Genomic DNA, 19,351 nt, shown 5'->3' with positions numbered 1-19,351 from the left:
TTTTTTTTTTTTTTTGGTTTTTCGAGACAGGGTTTCTCTGTGGCTTTGGAGGCTGTCCTGTAACTAGTTCTTGTAGACCAGGCTGGCCTTGAACTCACAGAGATCTGCCTGCTTCTGCCTCCCAAGTGCTAGGATTAAAGGCGTGAGCCACCATTGCCCCACGCATTTCCTCCTTTTAAGGATTTTATTTGACTGCCCAGCAAATCCTTATTTTTCATGATACATTTATCCTAAGCTAAAAAGTTTCCATAATTGGGTAAGTAAATCTTTTCAAAATAAAATTAGAAAAAATATGTTCTTCTAAATTTTCAGGGATGTTTAGTAATAAAAATATTTTTGAAAAATTATCCTACCAGATTTTATTTTGAAAGTTCTGTGCCAATGGCCATGAGATGCAGAATTAAAAACTATGACTCATGGGTAGCTATACCATGAAGTGTACTACATGAGTTTTTTTTTTTTTTTATCATGAAATTCCTTAGAAACTTATATAGATGCTCCATGAAGTGGAATTTTTTTTTCTAGCCAGACTTTGCACTAAAATGGTAACCTTGGCTGGAACCTCTGAATATGTGAGGGCATAGCATGAGTGTCTTCTTTCCCAAAGTCTTTACGTCCCAATCAAGAGGTAGCCTGGGCCTCTTATAAAGTGGGTTGATTGTTGTAGATGGATTTGAAAAAGAAATAGTGAAAAAAGGAAAAGAAGGGTTCAGAGAGCACACAATCCATGCAAAGTTTTTCTCTTCTTTCTTAAGTCTCTTCCCTATATTGCTATACCAACTAATGTTGTGTTAACTTGATACATGCTAGGGTCCCCTGAGAGGAGGGAACCTCAATTGAGAAATGTCTCCATAGAATTAGCCTATAGACAAGCCTGTGAGATGTTTGCTTAATTAATGATTGATGTGGGAGTGCCCAGCATAGCCTTTGTGAGTGTTGATAATCCTGGGCTTATGGTCCTGGTGTGTATGAAAAAGCAGTCTGAGAAAGCCATAGAGAGCAAGGCAGTAAGCAGCACTCCTTCACAGCTTCTGCTTCAGCTCCTGCCCTTTTTGAGTTCCTGTCCTGACTTTTTTCACTGATGGACAGTTACTGGAATTGTAAAATGAAATAAACCCTTTCCTCTCCAAGGTGTTTTGGTAATGGTCGTTATCACAGCAATAGAAAACCTAGTATAATTGTTTTCTAAATTACCACCTCAGGTTTTTTTTTTGGGGGGGGGTAAATCAATATCATTCTTGTTTAGGCAAGGAATAAGAAGTAGGTTTGACACAGGAAATGTTCTGATTTTTGAGGTTTTATATAAATAATTGCCTGTGTCGTTTCTTAGAAATATAGATTTCTACTTGATAACTCAAAGGTTGTGGTATCTACATGGAGATAAAACCCAAAAATGCCCTGCATGTTTCCAATACATGGAGTGTGAGAACAACACTGGCTCAGAAGATTTAAATAAGATAGTTGAGCAGTTACTAAAAAAGTTCTGTGTTCATTTTTTTGGTGTCTCTTTACAGTACTCACCATTTATGTATATCCTTGGTCCAACAGGATGGGATAGGCAGGTCTTCAGAATTGGTTACTGGATGGTTTCGGATATTTTACCCTGGAAGCTTCTCCTCAAGTGATTAGGGTGTTGTTCTAGTTTTATCTCCAACTCATGTGCTTCCTGTTAAGTGGGACTGAGAGGCAGGCACCTTCTCACAGCAAGTGATGGAAACTTTTCTTGTTAGAAAATCATTTATCTGATCCTTTCCTCAGGGAAGAAAAATAAGTGACTTACAATAAGTAAGTAGTCTTCAGTATATTCATGCACAGATTTTTTGCTAATGCTTGAAAGAAGGATGGCAACAAAGCCTCTTATCCCTCTTTGAGTACCGCCCAAAGTGTGGTTCATATTAGTAGCATTATCATGTGCTTAGAGACTTAAAGTCTCAAGGCCCCACCTGAGGTATACTCTATTTGGAACTTGGGGAGTGGCCCAGCAACCCGAATTGCAGCAATGACTCTGGTGCATATTAAAGTGTGAGAAGCATTTCCAAATCTTATCAGTACATATAATGGTTAAAAATGGCTTCTGTATTGCTTTATTAATAAAAAATGGCCAGGAATCACTAGGGTAAAACCTGATATATCCACAGAGCAATGGAGAAAACAACTAGCAGCCTCTACTCTCCATGCTTCCTCTCTTGGAAGACCTGTACTTCTCCTTTGGTTCTCCTTATTCCTCTTGTGTGTCCATCTATGTCCTTTGAGTTATCCAGAAAACTCTATGGTACACTCTGACAAACTGCATGTGGATGCTGCCCTCCAAACCTAGCCCCAACTCCATTGGCAATCTCTGAGCAACAACACCAACAAATGTCCCAAACACACCTTTGTATAACATCTTTAAAAAGTAATGTTATTGGACCAAATTGTAACCTCTCCCTGTTATCTGTTCTAAAGCCTAACACTGACTCTTTTCTTCTTCCTTTCCTTCCTTCCTTCCTTCCTTCCTTCCTTCCTTCCTTCCTTCCTTCCTTCTATCCAACCTCTAGAGCCTATACAGTATGCTCAGAACTTTTCTTCATGTTGTATTCATTGAGGTATTTGACTGATAGAAACCATTATTGAGTTTATGACAAGGAGTTCATATTTTACAATCTAAAATACCTATAATCATGCATTACACGGTGAAAGGGCTATGCATACCAGTATCTTAAAATCTTTCTCAATTCTGGTTAAGTATAAGTAGTACATTATATTTTCTTATTATGTGTTACTTTTCTGTTGCCATGATAAAACAGCACAAACAGGGAAACTTACAGAAGAAAGAATTTATTTGGGCTTTTGATTCCAGAGGAATAAGTCATCACAGTGGGAAAGCATGGCAGCAGTAGGCAAGCTGGAGCAGGAAGCGAGTACTGACATCCTTTACCTCAACCATGAAGTGACTTGAGCAGACTAGACATAGCCAGACTGCACTCTTAAAGCTCAGCCTCAGTAACATCCTTCCTCCAGTCAGCTTGCACCATCTAATCTCCAAACAGCACCACCAGCTGGGGACCAAGAGTTCAGTGTCGGATATTCTCATGGACATTTCTCATACAAACCACATGCTTCTTAAAATTACTATTGTTGGATTAATATATCCATCTTCAAAGCCCAATTTTATATAAATGTGTGTATTATGTATGTGTGTGTTTATTTTATCTGAAGGCTGTTTATGAGAACCGAGTTATAGGCTATGTGTAAAGCACTACTCCTCTGATCTTCATTTGAACTGACAAAAATACCCCCAGGCCTCAAATGGTTTGTATCCTTTATCTAAATTAATCACCAATAATCTCTTTCTGTTTCCTAATCCATTATAAATTGCCTAAAATATTCCTCTGTTATGTATATATTATAGACTTCAATAAAATATATATAAATTATAATTTAGACATTAATAGAATTTGAAACTGATTGGTTCTCTTATCTTGTTTTTGTTCTAATGTTGTTTTTGTCTGCCTAGCAATGTCACAGTTCAATAAAGAGCTGTCTATTAAAGTAAATGGTCGTATGTTGTTAGAAATATGTGCTACATTTAGAACAATAACATAATCCCTGCTTTGAAACTAGTTGATAAAGTGTTTTATAACATGTATCAGGGATGCCTTAAATGATTTGTGAACAAGTGCTGGAATATTATTGGTAAAATGAGACATGAAGTTGTTTAAAAGGCCCATTTCTGTTATGGTTTTAAGTGCTACACACACATTTGAAACTTAGTAATTCTCAGCAATTAAAAAAATAATTCAGTTCATAATTTGTATTCCAGAATGTCTGGAAGTAAATAATCCTGTGTCTAGGATTCTGATGTTTGTGTTTGCACCTCCCCATAGACTTCACATTAAGACTCGTTGTGCTCAGATCTGTATTTTACAATTCAGATTCTTTCTTTTTTCTGTTTTAATTTTTTGGAATTTCATACACACATATAATTTTGACTTTGAACAAATCCACCCTCATTCCCTTCCTATTCTCTATCTCCATCACCACTTTTCCTTCCCAACATTATGTCCTGTTTTATAAATCCCCTGATTCCCCCTCGTGATAATGTGTATGTTCATGGGTGTGGGGCCATCTATCCTGGAGCATTTTTAGCCTCTTGGGTGGCATACCCTTACTTTAAAGTAAAGACAACTTACTTTACCACCCCAGCAGCCACAAATTGCCAATAGCACTTCAGCTATGGGTGGGAATTCATGAGCACCCTCATCCATGCTAGAATTTTGACTGTCCTGATCTGGTACTCACAGGCAATTACAGCTGCTGTGAGTTCCTGCGAATGATAGCCCTGTCATGTCTGGCAAATTCTGTTTCACTGTAGATGTTTGCCTATTCCCTCTGGTTCTTATAATCTGCTGCTTCTTCTACTATGATCCCCGAGCCTAAGGAAGAAGTGTGAGAGAGATGTCCCATCTAGAGCTAAGCACTCCACAGTCTCTTATTTTCCGTACACTGACCAGTTGCAGACTTCTGTATTCATCTCCATCTACTGCAAAAAGAAATTTTTTTGAGAGGGTTTGAAAATATACTAATCTATATGTATAAAGATAGGAACTTAATTAAAGGGCAGTTTATTACTATGTCCATTTAGCAGAATAATAGCATTAAGTTCTTTCCTAGGGAATATGACCTGTTTAGCCATATATTGTGGCCCCAATCAGTAGTACCAGGTAGGAATTTAAACTTGAAGAGTTTTAAGACCAATCAGAAAGTGGTTGTTTTCTCCCAAAATATTCATCTGTGCCACTGTTACATGAGTAGTTATATCTTGTCAGGTCAGTCCTTATTGTAGTTCGTAGCTGAGTAAGACTGTTGGGTTACTGTTCTTACCAAGAAGTGTGCACAGAGCCTTCCAGCAATATGGAAGCTAGTAAGGATGACATTTTCCAGTCAGTCCCAGCTTGATTTCTCTGTCCTGTGACTCAGGTATGTGGTCTCTGCAGCCATTGGGTCTTACCATTAAATTTTAGAAAGACCTAAGAGTGATAGCAATAACCTGCCATGTTTTGAGGAGGGGAATTGGCAGGGAGGTGGTTCTGAACAAACTCAAAATGAAGTAAAAATACCTGGCACTGGGCTTTTTTATCTGATAGCCTGGGTGTCTGAGAAAGAAATTTCCCTGACCCTGATATAGAGTAACTACCTCAAATTCCTAATAAGCATCTACAACAATAGGTCTCAATATGTCATTTTAAAAGGTCTTTAGTGTTGTTGTCCCCGCCTGCATTTCTCAGCTCTCTCCCACCCTACCTCATTTAACCCTTTCTATATCATTATTGAGCTTTCACTTTTCATACCATATAGTCTATCCCAATTGCATAGAACCTCTCATGGCCTCTTATTGGTTTCCTGCCATATATGGGTACTCTAATATAAACACATATATCTAAAGATTCAAAAATAGCACCTATGTATAAGAGAGAGCATTAAGCTCTTGTCTTGCTGGGTCAGGGCTACTTTACTCAGAATGATCATTTCTAGTTCCATCCATTTACCTGTCAATTTAGTAATTTCATTTTCCTTTGCAGCTTAACGTTCCATTGTGTATATGCATGCCATTTTAATTATCCAACATCAGTTGATGGTCATCAAGGCTGTTTCCATTTTATTGCTATTGTATAAATAAAGCAGCAATGAATATGGACAAGTACTATTCCTGTAGGCCAATGTCTTTTAGGAATTTGTTCAGGAGTCATATAGCTGCATCAGACAGTAGATGTATTTCTATCTGTCTGAGGAATTTCCACACTGAATTCCTCAGTGGCTGCACCAGTTTGTATGACCACCAGCAGTGAATAAGTGTTCCCTGTCTCATCATCTATACCAGCATTTGTTGTCTTTTTAAAAAGTCTTAGCCATACTGACTGGGGTAAGATAAAATCTCAAAGTAGTTTTAATTTGCTTTCCCTGGTGGCTAAGATGTTTAATACTAAAATGAGCAAACAAATGTTTCATAGCCATTTTTATTTCTTTTGAGACCCCCCTGTTAATTCCATGCCCCAGTTTATTTTTTTTGTTTTTGTTTTTGTTTACTTGTATGCTTTTGTTGTGCTATACACTAATACTCTGTCATATATATAGCTGGTGAGGATTCTTTTTCAACTCTATAGGTGATCATCACTGGAATGGCTGTATCCTTTAATGTATGTATTTCTTTTTAGTTGCATGACATCCTCTTTGGTACTTAGTGGCCTTGATGCCCGTGCCTGGAAGTTCAAGAGCTTTCCTTACTTTCTAGCTGGTTCAAAGTATTAGGTCTTATGGGGATGTAGTTGATCCATTTGGAGTTGCTTCAGACAGAGTGGGAGATGAGAATGTCATTTTATTCTTCCACATTTAGCTATCCAGCTTGACTGAGACTATTTGCTGAAGAAGTTGTCCTCTCAACAATGTATATTTCTTATACCTTTGTCAAAATTAGGGTGAGTCTAGAAGTGAGGCTATGTATTTGGGTCCTCAATTCTAATCTATCAATTAGTGTGTCTGTTTTCACATCAGTACCATGGTTTATTATTATTATTAGTAGTATGGTAGTGCCTCCAGCAATGTTTTCATTGTTCAGGATTGTTTTGGTAAACCTGGGTCTTTTGCATTTCCACATGAATTTTGATATTTTTTTCCGTGAGGAATTGAATTGGAATTTTGATGGAGACTGCACTGGATTTATAGATTGCTTTTGGTAGGATGGCCATTTTCACAACATTAATCTTACTAATCCATGATCATGAGAGGTCTTTTTAATGTCTGGTATCTTCTTCAGTTTTCTTTATTTGGTGTGTTAAAATTCTCATTGTACAAGTCTTTCAGTTCCTCGATTGGAACTAAAAGTTTCAGGATATTTTATTTTGAGGTTATTGGGAATGGGATTTTTTTACCTCATTTATTTCTCAGTATGTTTGTTCTTGGTATATAGAAAAGCCTACTAGGTTTTTAATGTTGATTTTGTATCCTGCTACTTTGTTGAATGTGCTTATCAACTGTATACGATTTTTGGTGGTCATTTATAATATATATATATATATATATATATATATATATATTATTTGCAAATTGGGACACTTTGATTTCCTTATTTCCCATTTGTATACCCTTCCTTCCTTTTTTCTTATTGCTCTAGCCAGTACTTCAAGCACTATAATGAACAGGACATCCATGTCTTGTTTTTTATTTTCTTTGTTTAGAAAAATGTTTAGAAAAATGTTGACTGTAGGCTTGTATGTTGCCTTCCTTATATTGAGATACTCACCTGTGTCCTAGATTCTTCAGGACTTTTTATCATTAAGGGGTGTTGTATTTTGTTAAAAGCCCTTTCTACATCTAAGGAACTGAACATTCTTGGGTCTATTTATGGTGAGTTGCATTTATTGATTTTATCCATCCCTGCATTTGGGGGATGAAGCAGACTTGATCAGGATGGATGATATAAACATGGGTACATAGATTCTTGAATTCAGTCTAACATTTATTTTATTGAGAACTTATTGCATTAATGTTCTCAGGGAAATTCACCTGCAATTTCAGTTTTGTTTGGTTTTCATCTGGTTTTTGTATCAAGGTATAGTAGGTATATTAGTTCTTGTTTGACAGTCTGGTAGAATTCTGTGCTGAATTCATCTGGCCCTGAGTTGTTCTTAGTTATAATATGTTTAATTACCACTTCTATTTCACTGGTTGTTAAGGTCCATTTGAATTATTACCCCATCTTGATTTAATGGTGGTAGGCCATATGCATCTAGAAATTCACCTATTTCTTTTAGACTCTTTGTTAATTTGGCTAAAATTATGTTAAAGAACTTTTTCCTTCATTGATTATTTGTATTTTTTGTTCTGTTTCACATTATCTACTCTGATTTTGATTATCTCTTCCTATCTGTTTCTGGCTGTTGTTTGTTCATCCTATCCCCAAGGCTTTTAAGCATATCAAGATTTTCCAACTTGAGATCTCTTTTGTTTGTTTGTTTTGGAGGTAGGCACTTAGTGCTAGAGACTCCTCTTAGGACCACCTTCATTATGCCCCATGAGTAGGTGTTCGGTGTTTTCATTTTCATTCAATTCTAGGAAATTTTAAATTTCCTTCTTGATTTTTTCCTTGACTAAGCTGTCATTCAATAATGTGTTGTTTAGTTGTGTTCTTGTGGTTTTATTACTGTTGGCATCCAGCTTTATTCCATGTGGTCAAATAGAAAGCCGTGTTAGCCCAGCTATACAGTCTCGTAAAGCTCACAGTTAATCCTAAAAGGTTTTTAACATTTATCTATTCACTGGAAGTCAGAGAGGAAATATTTTAAAACAGTTTTGAGACATGTGTTGTCTAATGAAACCAAAGCAGTAGTAAATCCAATAGTGAAGATGGAGTATTTTATGAAAAGTATTAAAAATTTGGCTTATAGTCTGAAGAGAACCCATAGCTAAAAATTAGTAGTCTTTTTAACTACTTAACTTTCATTGGGTAATGATATCTGATAAGAAGAATTGGAGGAGGGAGAGAAAGCTGTATAAATGATAAAAATAAAGTACTCATATATGAAAATTTCAAAATATAAGGAGTTTAAATCAAAATAGGCAATTCTAACTTGAATTGAGTAGGTTTATTTGACTGTATGTAGTGTTAAATATAAATTTCAGAAAAGCACACTAGTACCTCCCCATTATGATTCAGTAAAGGTGATGGTTGTAGACCACAGCAAGGCAGGAACAAACCTGCATTAGTGAAAAGGTAAGAAGCACATGGCTTGTTGGAGGGCAAACAGCCAGAAAACAGCTAAGCGAACTAAACTCTGCACCCAGGACTCCAGCAGTATCGTGAGGGAGGGAGGCAGGATGTGGGCACATAGGCTGGCGGATCTATTGACACAGGTTTGAGATACCATTTTTTTCCACTGATGTATTTGTCTGTGATTTCCCTGTGTATGACTCAAATGGTAAAAACAGTGTTTTAAGTGACAATAGAGGTTATATCTGGAGAAAAATTGTATGAAAAATTTATATGAATTTGTCTAGACTGTATCCTTGTGTAAAGCTAATAATAACAGAAGTGTGCTGATTGTGTCAAAATAGTAGTTAGGAGACTTGGAAAAGATAGTTTTGAAGCTTATACTGTTAAAATATTTTTTTTAAAAGTACCATATGTATTCTTTGAAAATTTTTATGCATTTGTACAATATAGTTTTTAATGATATCTATCTACCATTAACCACCTTCCAGCTTCCCCTGTTACATCCCATCCCATCTACCTCCCAACTTCATATGTTCTTTTGTTACTATTATCTGGTTCCTATTCGTGTTGACCATATGTGCACGGCTGTGGGACTATGCACTGGTGCAGGGCCAACAAACCAACACCCATGTCCCCAAAGCAGCGTGACTCTCTCACACAGCAGCCTTCAGTCACTAGGAAGTCCTCTGTAAAGGTTGGAACGTTGAGTCCCCATCCTGATCAGTGCTGGAAGTTTGACTGGCTTAGTCTTGCACAGGTCTTGTTTAGGTAACTGCAGTTGCTGAGAAGTGATGTGTTCAAAAGCCATATCATGTCTCCAAATCAGCATTTCTCAGGTCTCTTCCCTGGCCTCCAATGCTTACATTCTTTCTGTGCTGTCACTTGTGATGTTCCTTGAGCCTTGGATGGAGAGAGGTTGATACAGCTAAGCACTCACAGTTAATTATTCTCAGTACTTTGACCTGCTCTCACTCTGCACTAACCACTACTCACTGCAAAAATCTTCTCTGACCAAAGCTCAGAGCAACAGAAATCTGAGTGTAAACATATTCGGATAGCAGTTTGACAGCACAACCATGTAGCAAAACAGTAATAGTAGGTTTAACCGAGGGCCTATGACCTCCCTGGTTATGGGCTTTTATGAGTTTTATAGTACCACACATGAAATTGTTGCTGTGGAGGGGGCATAATATCTAATCAGAAAGCAGTTAATTCCCTCCAAAATTTCCATGTCCTTATTCTGCCTGTGGGCACACCTTTCCATGCAGGTTGGTATGATAGCATACAGTGTCCAGTGCTAGTCAAGACTTTGGTGTCTTTTCTCTCCCAGAAGCTTGCATAACACTTGCATAAGCAAGCCATCAGAGAAAGGGTTTCCTAGGCAGCTGAGGGACGTTTGCTGATATCCTAAGTCTTATAAACTTGTTATGGTGGGCACCTCTGAGGTCTCAGTGACCAATAACTTGTAGGGAGATGTCTGGCACTGAAATTTTCATTTAATAACTCATGAAATGTACTTCTGTTCAAACGCATAAATATATTTTATGTATTAGATCATATATGTATATAAGTATATATTTTTATAAATGGGGTGGGTTTTTTGGCCCAATTTTCCAACTCCAAGTCACTGGGATTACAGACATGTACCACTAGGCTTGACCAAGTATTACAAATATTCTGACTCTAGAAGCTCTGTTCATATACTGACCATACCACAGTGTCTGTGCTGTTTTTACTACAAGGTCTTATTATGTAGGACATTGTGAACCACAGAAAGCTGCCTGCCTCTGCCTTCTGAGTTCTGGGATTAAAAGTCTGTGCCTCTATGCCTGGATTTTGTGCTATTTTTACCTTGCTGAACCCATCTTTAGTCTACAAGCTCCTTTTAAACTCTTAACACAGGGTTGGGTTTTTTTTTTTCATGATTTACTGTTAACAGGTTATCTGTCCTTGTAGAGAGTGAAAAAGGCAAAAGCCTTGTTTATTTTATTTCTCACAGCCCTAACAGGGTATCACACATCCATAAAGTACTCAGTAAATATTTGAACTCACAGTAGTGCCTCAAACTTAATCACACTGTTGTTTTAACCTGTGTTCAAAATCAATCTTTTCTCACAGCTGTCAGCGGCCACGTGGCTCTGTCCATTTGGATGATGGTGAATACTGGTCCAACAGATCAGGCTCTTTTAAGGGGAAATCTCACCGACCCGTCTTTGAAAACAGCATGGACAAGATGTACAGGAACTTATACAAAAAGGCCTGTAGCTCCGTTTCTCATACACAGGAAAGCTTCTAAGACCATCCACCATAAGCTGTATGAGTCCGTGTCAACCTCTCAATGAAAGCGTTTGATGTCATCTGTATTTGTATGCCTTTCTTTAAAACAGGTGTCCACTGAGTAACAGTTAGACTTGAACCCAGTGCATTTCTTCAAGTGGTAAATTATCACAGTCTAGCCTTTATTAGAGAAAAATGTGCTGTTTCCAATGTCAAAACTCTGCAACAGGGCTACAACTTCCAATGTGTGACAAGGCCATCCTGCCACATGTGCTCCTATGTATCATTGCTGACAAACTGAAGAATAGGTTCTTTTCTAGAATGTTGTTCCAGTTTTATTGCCTTTTAACTTTCTTTTCATCCTCATTGGCTGTTTATCTTATCTGGGTAAATTTAATTAATATCAGCTCCCTGTTATCAGTAATGCGCAAAAAGATGTTCTCTGCAGAAATAAACTTCAAGAATTTAAACCTGTTTTAGTCAACATTATTTATTTACTTTCCCCTTTAGAAGAGGCTATTGTATTTCGTAGATCCTAAAAACTAGCTTACATTGTAAAACTTACACATGCAATCACTCCTCTGGAAGACTAGCTGAGTCGTCTGAATGTCTAACAGCTAGATTAGTTTACTAGAAGAAACCATGGATGATTCAAAATGTAGCTAATATTTTAGTGTTGAATTATTTACAGTATTTTCTACTAGGGAAGTACATTTTGATGCAAGCATACTAAATGAAGCATCCTGTGTTGGTAAGCATGTAGAAACTAAAAATAAACGAAAATAAAAGAACCATCTTGTAATTTTATCTCTGCTATTTTCATAGGTATCACATCACCCAGGCAACAAGAATTCACACTTTAAAGGGACCATGGAGGGGTTAAAATAACTCAGTAGGTGTCTTTCAATACACACTCATAAACCTAGTGGTGGATTGATAAAATGTGTGTCTTCCCCCACCCCACATACCCATTAAGCCAGTGACACATTGAAAGTGCAAGAAAAAAAAAAAGTCTAGCATTTTACCAGAGTGAAGGAAGAGGTAGAGTGAGAGTGAAATATGAAACTGCTGGAACTTGAGGAGTTGGCTGTACGGGAGTGTTTGCTTTGTTGTTGTTGACTTCACCGTTCATTCACTAACTCCACATTATTCTTTAAAAGAAAAAAAAAGTCTTTGATTCGCGCTTCATTTAAATCTGACATTAAATTAAGACAGTAGATGACATACCTTTATATTATGTCAGAATAGAACCTTTAAACACGTCAAAGCATTGGGCAGTCTGTCCTCTATCAAAATGAGTGCCAGGGGCAAGAGTATTGGTCTAGGATTGCGCCTCATCTATGCTATTTTCAAGCTGAGTCTCTTGAGTGCTGTTTCCTCAGCTTCTGTGCACAGGAAGGGTGGAGTAGCCTCCAAACAATGTCCTGTGGATAAGAGCCAACATTCTATGAAAGGAATGTGGGAACATAGACCTAATTATCTTGTTGCTTGTGCCTGCTTACTACACACACACACACACACACACACACACACACACACACACACACACCTTCAGAGAGCCATTGGTAGAATACTAGGAATGAAAAGTGTTGCGGATGTGGGAACAGAGATGGTAAGCTGGCCCTGGGCATAGGTTCTTACATTCTTCTAACCTAAGAACATCTGCTATTGTAGCCACCAGTCCCAATTTCTCCAGCTCTGCTGTTGTATACCACACTCCCAAATGGCATTCTCAGATTCATTTGGGCACAGTTTAACAAAGTGTTGCAATTTGTGAGCACATTTCCCTGACATGGGTTATATTATAATGGTTTGTACAATGTGTTTTTAAAGGTTAACATGAATAAAGCTCTTTTTAGAATCCATGTCTGGGGACTGGAAAGATCAATTGGTAGAGTTTTGCCACATGAGCGGGATTGAGATCAGATCACTGGCATCCATGTGAAACCTGGGCACAGCAGCACTCCTCTGTAATTCCAGTGCTGGGGAGGTCGAGCTCCCTTCCTCCCTGGAGAAGGAGGAGGAGGATCTCTCAAGCTCACTGGCTGAGTCACACAGATGAATCATTGAGCTCTAGGTTCAGTGAAACACCCTGGCTCAAAAGGTCTGACTCCAGAGATTAAAAATCAGGAGTCAATACAGTGTCCTTAATTTTTTAATAATAGCTTTATTGAGATACAACCTTTTATATACACAGTTCAGTATTTGTTACACTGTTCCTTGAGCTGTACAACCATAACCACTAAATTTGGATATTTTAGCAGAGCAAGTCCTATATGCAGGAGCAACCACTTCCTGCTGCCCTTCCCCCAGCTCTTGGAAAGCATCAATCTGCTCTTTGCTTTTTCTGCATATTTCATATAAATGGAGTTATACTGTGTGAGACTTGCCTTGTCTAGATTCTTTCAAGTAGCATGAAGTTTTCAAGAGGTGCCCATGTATATAACATGTTTCAGTATGTTTTCCTTTTATTACCAAGCAATTGAGTGGCCACCAAATTTTTATATCCCTTCAGTTGACTGACAGCTGTTTTCCCACTTTTGATGTATTTTGAATATGTATATGGTTTGTGGATATATGGTTTCACTTATTTTTAAGTATAGTTAGGGTTTGAATTACAGCCATATGAACACCAGTGCCACCATATTGTACAGTCACCTACTCTTAAGAGTGCCTGGGCTCCTGTACCCCTCACTGGAACTACTTTAAACCTGTTTTCCAGTGTACTGCGTGTATGCCTGCAACTGGAAAATGCCCACCACTGTCCTAATTTTCCAATCTTGTTATGCCTATGGCAAACTCTTATGGCTTTGTGCATGAGAACATATGGGGTAGCTTGAGACAGAGCAAAGCTGATTCACCTCCTGCTCAGGATACCAGAAATACAGGAAAAGACTAGTGCCCAAAATTCTCTTTAAGAAGCACACACATCTCATCAGCTCTTAGTTCTTGTTCCCAGTACCTCCCAAGAGTTCAGCTCTGGAAAACAGTCCTTTAAAAGATGCAGCCCTTTTGGAGACACTTAAGACACAAAGTGTAACAATGTGGTACAGAGGAGAAAACTCAGAACATTTTTTGTAAGATCTGGAATGAGGCAAAATGTCTGCTCCCTCCATTATCAGGCTGCTCCTGAGAGTCCTAGTCAAAATTTAAAGGTGTCCAACGTGAGATGCAAATTGTATTTGAGATAATGTGATCATATAGATATGAAATCATAAAGATCTATTCAGAAACCGGTAAGTGGAACCAGTAATTTGTTAAATGAAGTTGCCAAATCAAAATCCAAAAACCTGTCATTTTAGACAGCACAATGACCTAAATAAATAGAACATTTATAAAGATTAATGCCACTTCCATTTGTAACAATAAAATATGCAGAAATTAAAGATATGAAAATTAGAAAACAATGGTAAATTTAAAAACTAGAATACAAAGACATGAATTCAGGGGTTGGAAGAATTAACACTGTGAAATGTCTGTACCATGCTAAGCGATTTCCATAGTTGAAACAGGCTTTCTCAGACTCCCAACGTCAATGTTTAAATAAAATTTTCATATGGAACCATTAAACTCTTCAAATAGCTAAAGCAACTGAGTAAGGAGAAAGCTGGAAGTACTTACACTTTCTGATTTCAAATTACATTTGAAAGCTGTAGTATAACACTATCGAACTGGCACAAAATCAAACACATGGGCAAATGGAACAGAATGGAGTGTTCAGAAGTAAACCATATAGATTTGGTTAACCTTCAGTAAAGATGTCAAGAATCCAAAATGAGGAAAATAGCAAAAATAAATAGTAAGGATTGCACCAACCTATGAAGCTCCAATTGCAAAGAAAACAGTCAAAATGAATAATATGAGTCATTCACCTACTAGGTAGTTAATATATTAAACCTACAGGGAACTCATACAATTCAATATGACAATTACAAGTAATTTAAAAATGGGAGAAAAATACAAATACCCAAAGAAGGAATCAAATGGCCAATAAGAATATAAGAGGATGCCCAGTGTCTCTATAGGAAATGCAAACCAAAACCTCGCACATAGTGGTATGGCAATCAAAATCAAAATAAGATAGAGTTATAGAGGCTTTGTAGATAAAAGTGTGTACTACTCTTGCAAAGGACCAGACTTCAGTTCCTAGCACCCATCTTAAGTAGCTCACAACATCCTTGAACAATAGCTCCAGAAATTGGATGCCCTCTTATAGCCTCATATGTGCATAGACTCACAAAGATACACATATACAAAATATCCACACTTTCTTATAATCCAGCAGTCCCACTTGGGATATATATGCAGAAGAAATCAGGGTCACAAAGAGAGATCTGCTTTCCTACATTCGTCACTGCATTATGAAGCAAAGGGATGGAATCAACATATACAATGAAACAGTATTCAGTCTTTAACAAGAAGCCTTGCCATTTTTTACTTCATGGATGCTGAGAAATAAGACAAAAATACTGCATGATTTCACATAAGGAATACAAAATAGCTAAAAGGAGAGAGCAGGAGAGTGATCAACATAGGTTAGAAGAGGCAGGTATAGTGATCAGAGGGTTCAAAGTCTCACGCCATGCAATATGAGTAAACTTTAGACATTAATGCACAGCCTGGTGGTAATAATCTATTATCCAATATTTGCTAAAAAATTATAAATCTCAACATATTAACTATGTTGTATGCCACCACTTGACTAGTGGCGGGCAGGCAATGCCTAGTGGCTTGTGGCTCGAGGCGACTGGCAGCTGTGGCAGCAGGTTCTTCACTTCATCTGGGAACCTTGGGGCATGGGGTGATCCCACTCACTAACTCTATTCTGTAATGATAAGTCTTTACATGCCACGTGGGCCCTTTCTGCCAGCTGCCTAAGTTCTGCCTACCACGTTAGGACCCCCAAAATAATACGCAGAATCTTATATTAGTTTACAAATGCTGCTGGCCAATTGAGTAGGGTTTCATATATGCTAGCTCAGTCTAAATTATCATAAATCTATATATTTTACAAGACTTATCATCGAGGACGCCTTCTGCTGGTGTCCTCTTCCCGGGATCACAAGGCAGTTCCGGAGCAGAGAGCAGGAGGAAGAGGAAGAGCAAGAGATAGATTTCCTGCTTATATTCTGAGTTTGCCTGCTATGTCACTTCATGCCTGGATCACAGACTTCTTTACTACATTTCCCAGAGTCCTCCTTGACACCTAGTCCCGCCTAATTTGCTGCCTCGTTGGCCAAACAGTACTTTATCACCCAGAAGAACACACACACACAGAAGCACTTCCACCATCACTATGTAGAGATAGTTCATCAATTAATTTGATTGATATGCTCACTTATAGCATACACTTAAGCATCTAAAGTACATATGCTTTTATAAGTTAATTTATGTCATTTGTTTGACAAGGATAAGAAAGTACATGTTGTTAAATAAGTAGAAGACCTCAATGTAAGTGCTAAACATGAGCCTCAGTGTAGTAGGTTAGAGTTTGTGGAATAAAGGAACTTATCCTACATATTAAGGTGGGACAGAAAACTTAAAATGGCCGTACAACATCTAAGAATTGGCTCATGATTTACACATTCTGTGTGAGTTCTTCTGTCATTGGCACCTTTCTTCATCTCTGTATTTCTAATTCCACAAACTGGTCATATCTTAATATACACAAACTGAATTTCCAACTTATCTCCTAACTGGTCAATTTTGTCGGACCTTTTACGCCTGTATTCAATGGCTCAGTGTTGGCTGGATGACTATCTAAAAGACAAAATACATGAAGAGTCAATAATAGCCATGCCAAGTCTAATCCCATTTGGATTTGAGATGCAAAGTCCTGACAAAAGATACAATCATTGAGTCCATCTATGTTTGCATTCAAGAGAGGAAGAAATGGAAAGGATGAAAGGGAAATTTTGGTTGAAGACCATGTTTGATAAAACAAGAAACCAACAGTTCTTCTTTTCCGAGAGCCGTTTCTATAGAAAAAAAAAATCCCAGAAAGGTTTACTTCCATTGTTTTATAGTATGCCTTGTGTTTTTAATTTTCAGCTCATTGCTTGGCAAGCCAATATTCTCTGGGCTCATTTAAGGAAGTCCAGTTCCTAAACCTCTGTTGCTACAGTGGTAGGCAGCAGACCCAGGAAAAAGGCCTTGGGATTTTTTGAGAAGGTTTATATTTCAAGGGAATTTAAATACCTTCCATGAAGTGCAAATTTCTTAATTCCTGGGATGAAGTTGAAAGTGATTTCCTTCTCCAGTATGATACCTTATCTCTGTTCACTCAGAAGGCAGTTTGTTGTTTTTCTTTACCTCTTCCTTCTCCAAATCCATTCTCCCATTCTCATCTCTAGCTCTGTAGGAGGCCACCTGCTTCACAGCACCCTCCTCCCACCCCCATCTCTAATCTTCCCCTCCAAACTCCCTTCCCCAAAACTCATCCCATTATCCCAATTTCCAACTGTAGTAGGCATTCCTTGGGAACCCACAGGCCACTCAGGTCAGGGAAGCAGGTAGCCTAACTGTGGATCTTCACTTTTCCAGAGGGAAAAGGGGCCACTGAGGATTCCAGGTAAAATGTGTTTCTAAGCATTGGGAACTAATTCTTAGGAATGAGGACAGGATAGGAAAGCTGAGGGTATCCAAGGGAGAAAGCAAAGCAGGATGTTCCACCAGGATCTCCTTAATTTTCTGAGTCCTCTAGGGATGGGGACAGGGACGTAGAGAAGCCACAATATCCAAAATCCCCCAAATCCAACCATCCAGTCTCAACCCCACTCTAGAGCAGATTAACTGTTGCAACCTCTCTCTCCTCTCAGTCCCATTCCCATCTTCAGTAGATCAAGTAGATATTCTCCAACTTTCCCACCCCCAACTTGGACTTGACTCATCCCATTATCCCATCCCCCAATACCAGCAGGTAGTCCCTGGAAACTCACCAGTCAAACTTGACATAAAAGGAAATAGGCCAGTGTGGCACGTAGGCAAGCTTTACTTTTCACTTTTCCTCCTCTCCCCCAAATCCAATCCCACAGCCTCATCCTCGGCTCTGTAGAAGACTACTTGTTATTGTGGATACTTTAGGTGAGGAACATGGATGCTACCACTCCCTTAATGAATGAAGGAATCACAGATAATCAACTCTTCATCTTGATCTTAAAGGTTATTTGATCAGAGAGGAGAGACAGGGTTTTAGAGTTTTCTTAGTATCACAAAGAAGCACAGTATATTTAAACACTGAGGAAGTGCAATATGGTTAGAGGACAAAGGTAAACGGTGATTTGAAGTCCAAGGCAAGGTTGAAATATATGTTGAATTCCATCCAAATTTTTCTGATGCCTATAACATTTGAACTTTGTCTTCTTTTCAAAAACATCTTTGGGCACTTAAACAATGACATTTGATTTTCCTAGTACCATTATACAGTTATATCTGACATCCAAAAGGACAATTAAGGCCAAGGTTAGAGTTTTGTACTCTTTACACTTAGGTGACAAGGTGATCCCTTATCATATGAAGAAAAACATCAGAGAGTATTCACAATAAATATGGCTTCTGAATGAAATGGAATGTTCCAAAACCCTTGTAATGAATACTTGCTGAATTGACTTTTACTCTATCTTTAAATATCTAAAACAAAACACACATGAAAAAATCCAAAGCTCTCAAACCTCAGGTGAACTACTTCTAAGAATAAATGTTGGTAAATATAAAAGCATTTTGTATCAATAAACACTGAGCTCTTTGCCGAAGTTTTTCAGCTTAAAACCATGCTGTTCGAATGCCCAGGAAAGCTTTAGCTAGTTTTAATGTTTGCTTTAATATTTCTTCCTTAAAGTAAAAGGACAGCGTTCCTGGATCTTGCCACATTACCATCTATAAGGTGTCTGTATTTTTAGTGAACAGAAAGTACCACTCATTGTGTATATACTGCAAACTTTGGGTAAACTGTATAGAAAATAGTCACCATATCTTAGACTCCCCCAATTAATAAAAATATTGTCTGATAAATTTATCTAACTATTTTCTAAATAAATATTTAATCTTTAACTGTACTTTTGAGGAGCTCTGTGGTGCAGCTTCCATGAAGTCATTATTCATGAAGCACTTTGTGGTGATGTGCTATTTGGGTAGAACTCACAGTTCTGAAGTTGCCGACACCCTCAAGATGGAGAAGACAGGCTTTCATGAATGATTGAGCTGGGTTTTCCAGCACACATTTCCAATGACCTAAAAGTTCACATGTAAAGAATTTAGTAAGTGGACATCCAAATAAGATGGCAGATTAGAACTCTCACTGATACGACTTAGTGATTGAAAACTCTC

General features: G+C 37.9%; 1 protein-coding gene across 1 annotated transcript in view; it reads left to right on the top strand.

Moving 5' to 3' along the window:
* Positions 1 to 11,045, top strand: part of Spata6 (spermatogenesis associated 6) — a 79,470-nt gene extending 68,425 nt beyond the window's left edge. Inside the window, exon 13 of the mRNA XM_035438665.1 lies at positions 10,868 to 11,045. Coding sequence (XP_035294556.1) covers positions 10,868 to 11,045 — 178 coding nt within the window. The remainder of the gene's footprint in view (positions 1 to 10,867) is intronic.
* Positions 11,046 to 19,351: the final 8,306 nt, after the last annotated feature.

Source organism: Cricetulus griseus, chromosome 2 (assembly GCF_003668045.3).
Source record: "Cricetulus griseus strain 17A/GY chromosome 2, alternate assembly CriGri-PICRH-1.0, whole genome shotgun sequence".
Classification (NCBI taxonomy): domain Eukaryota; kingdom Metazoa; phylum Chordata; class Mammalia; order Rodentia; family Cricetidae; genus Cricetulus; species Cricetulus griseus.
The sequence above is the reverse complement of the archived record's forward strand: the minus strand, read 5'-3'. Positions and strand labels throughout refer to the sequence as shown.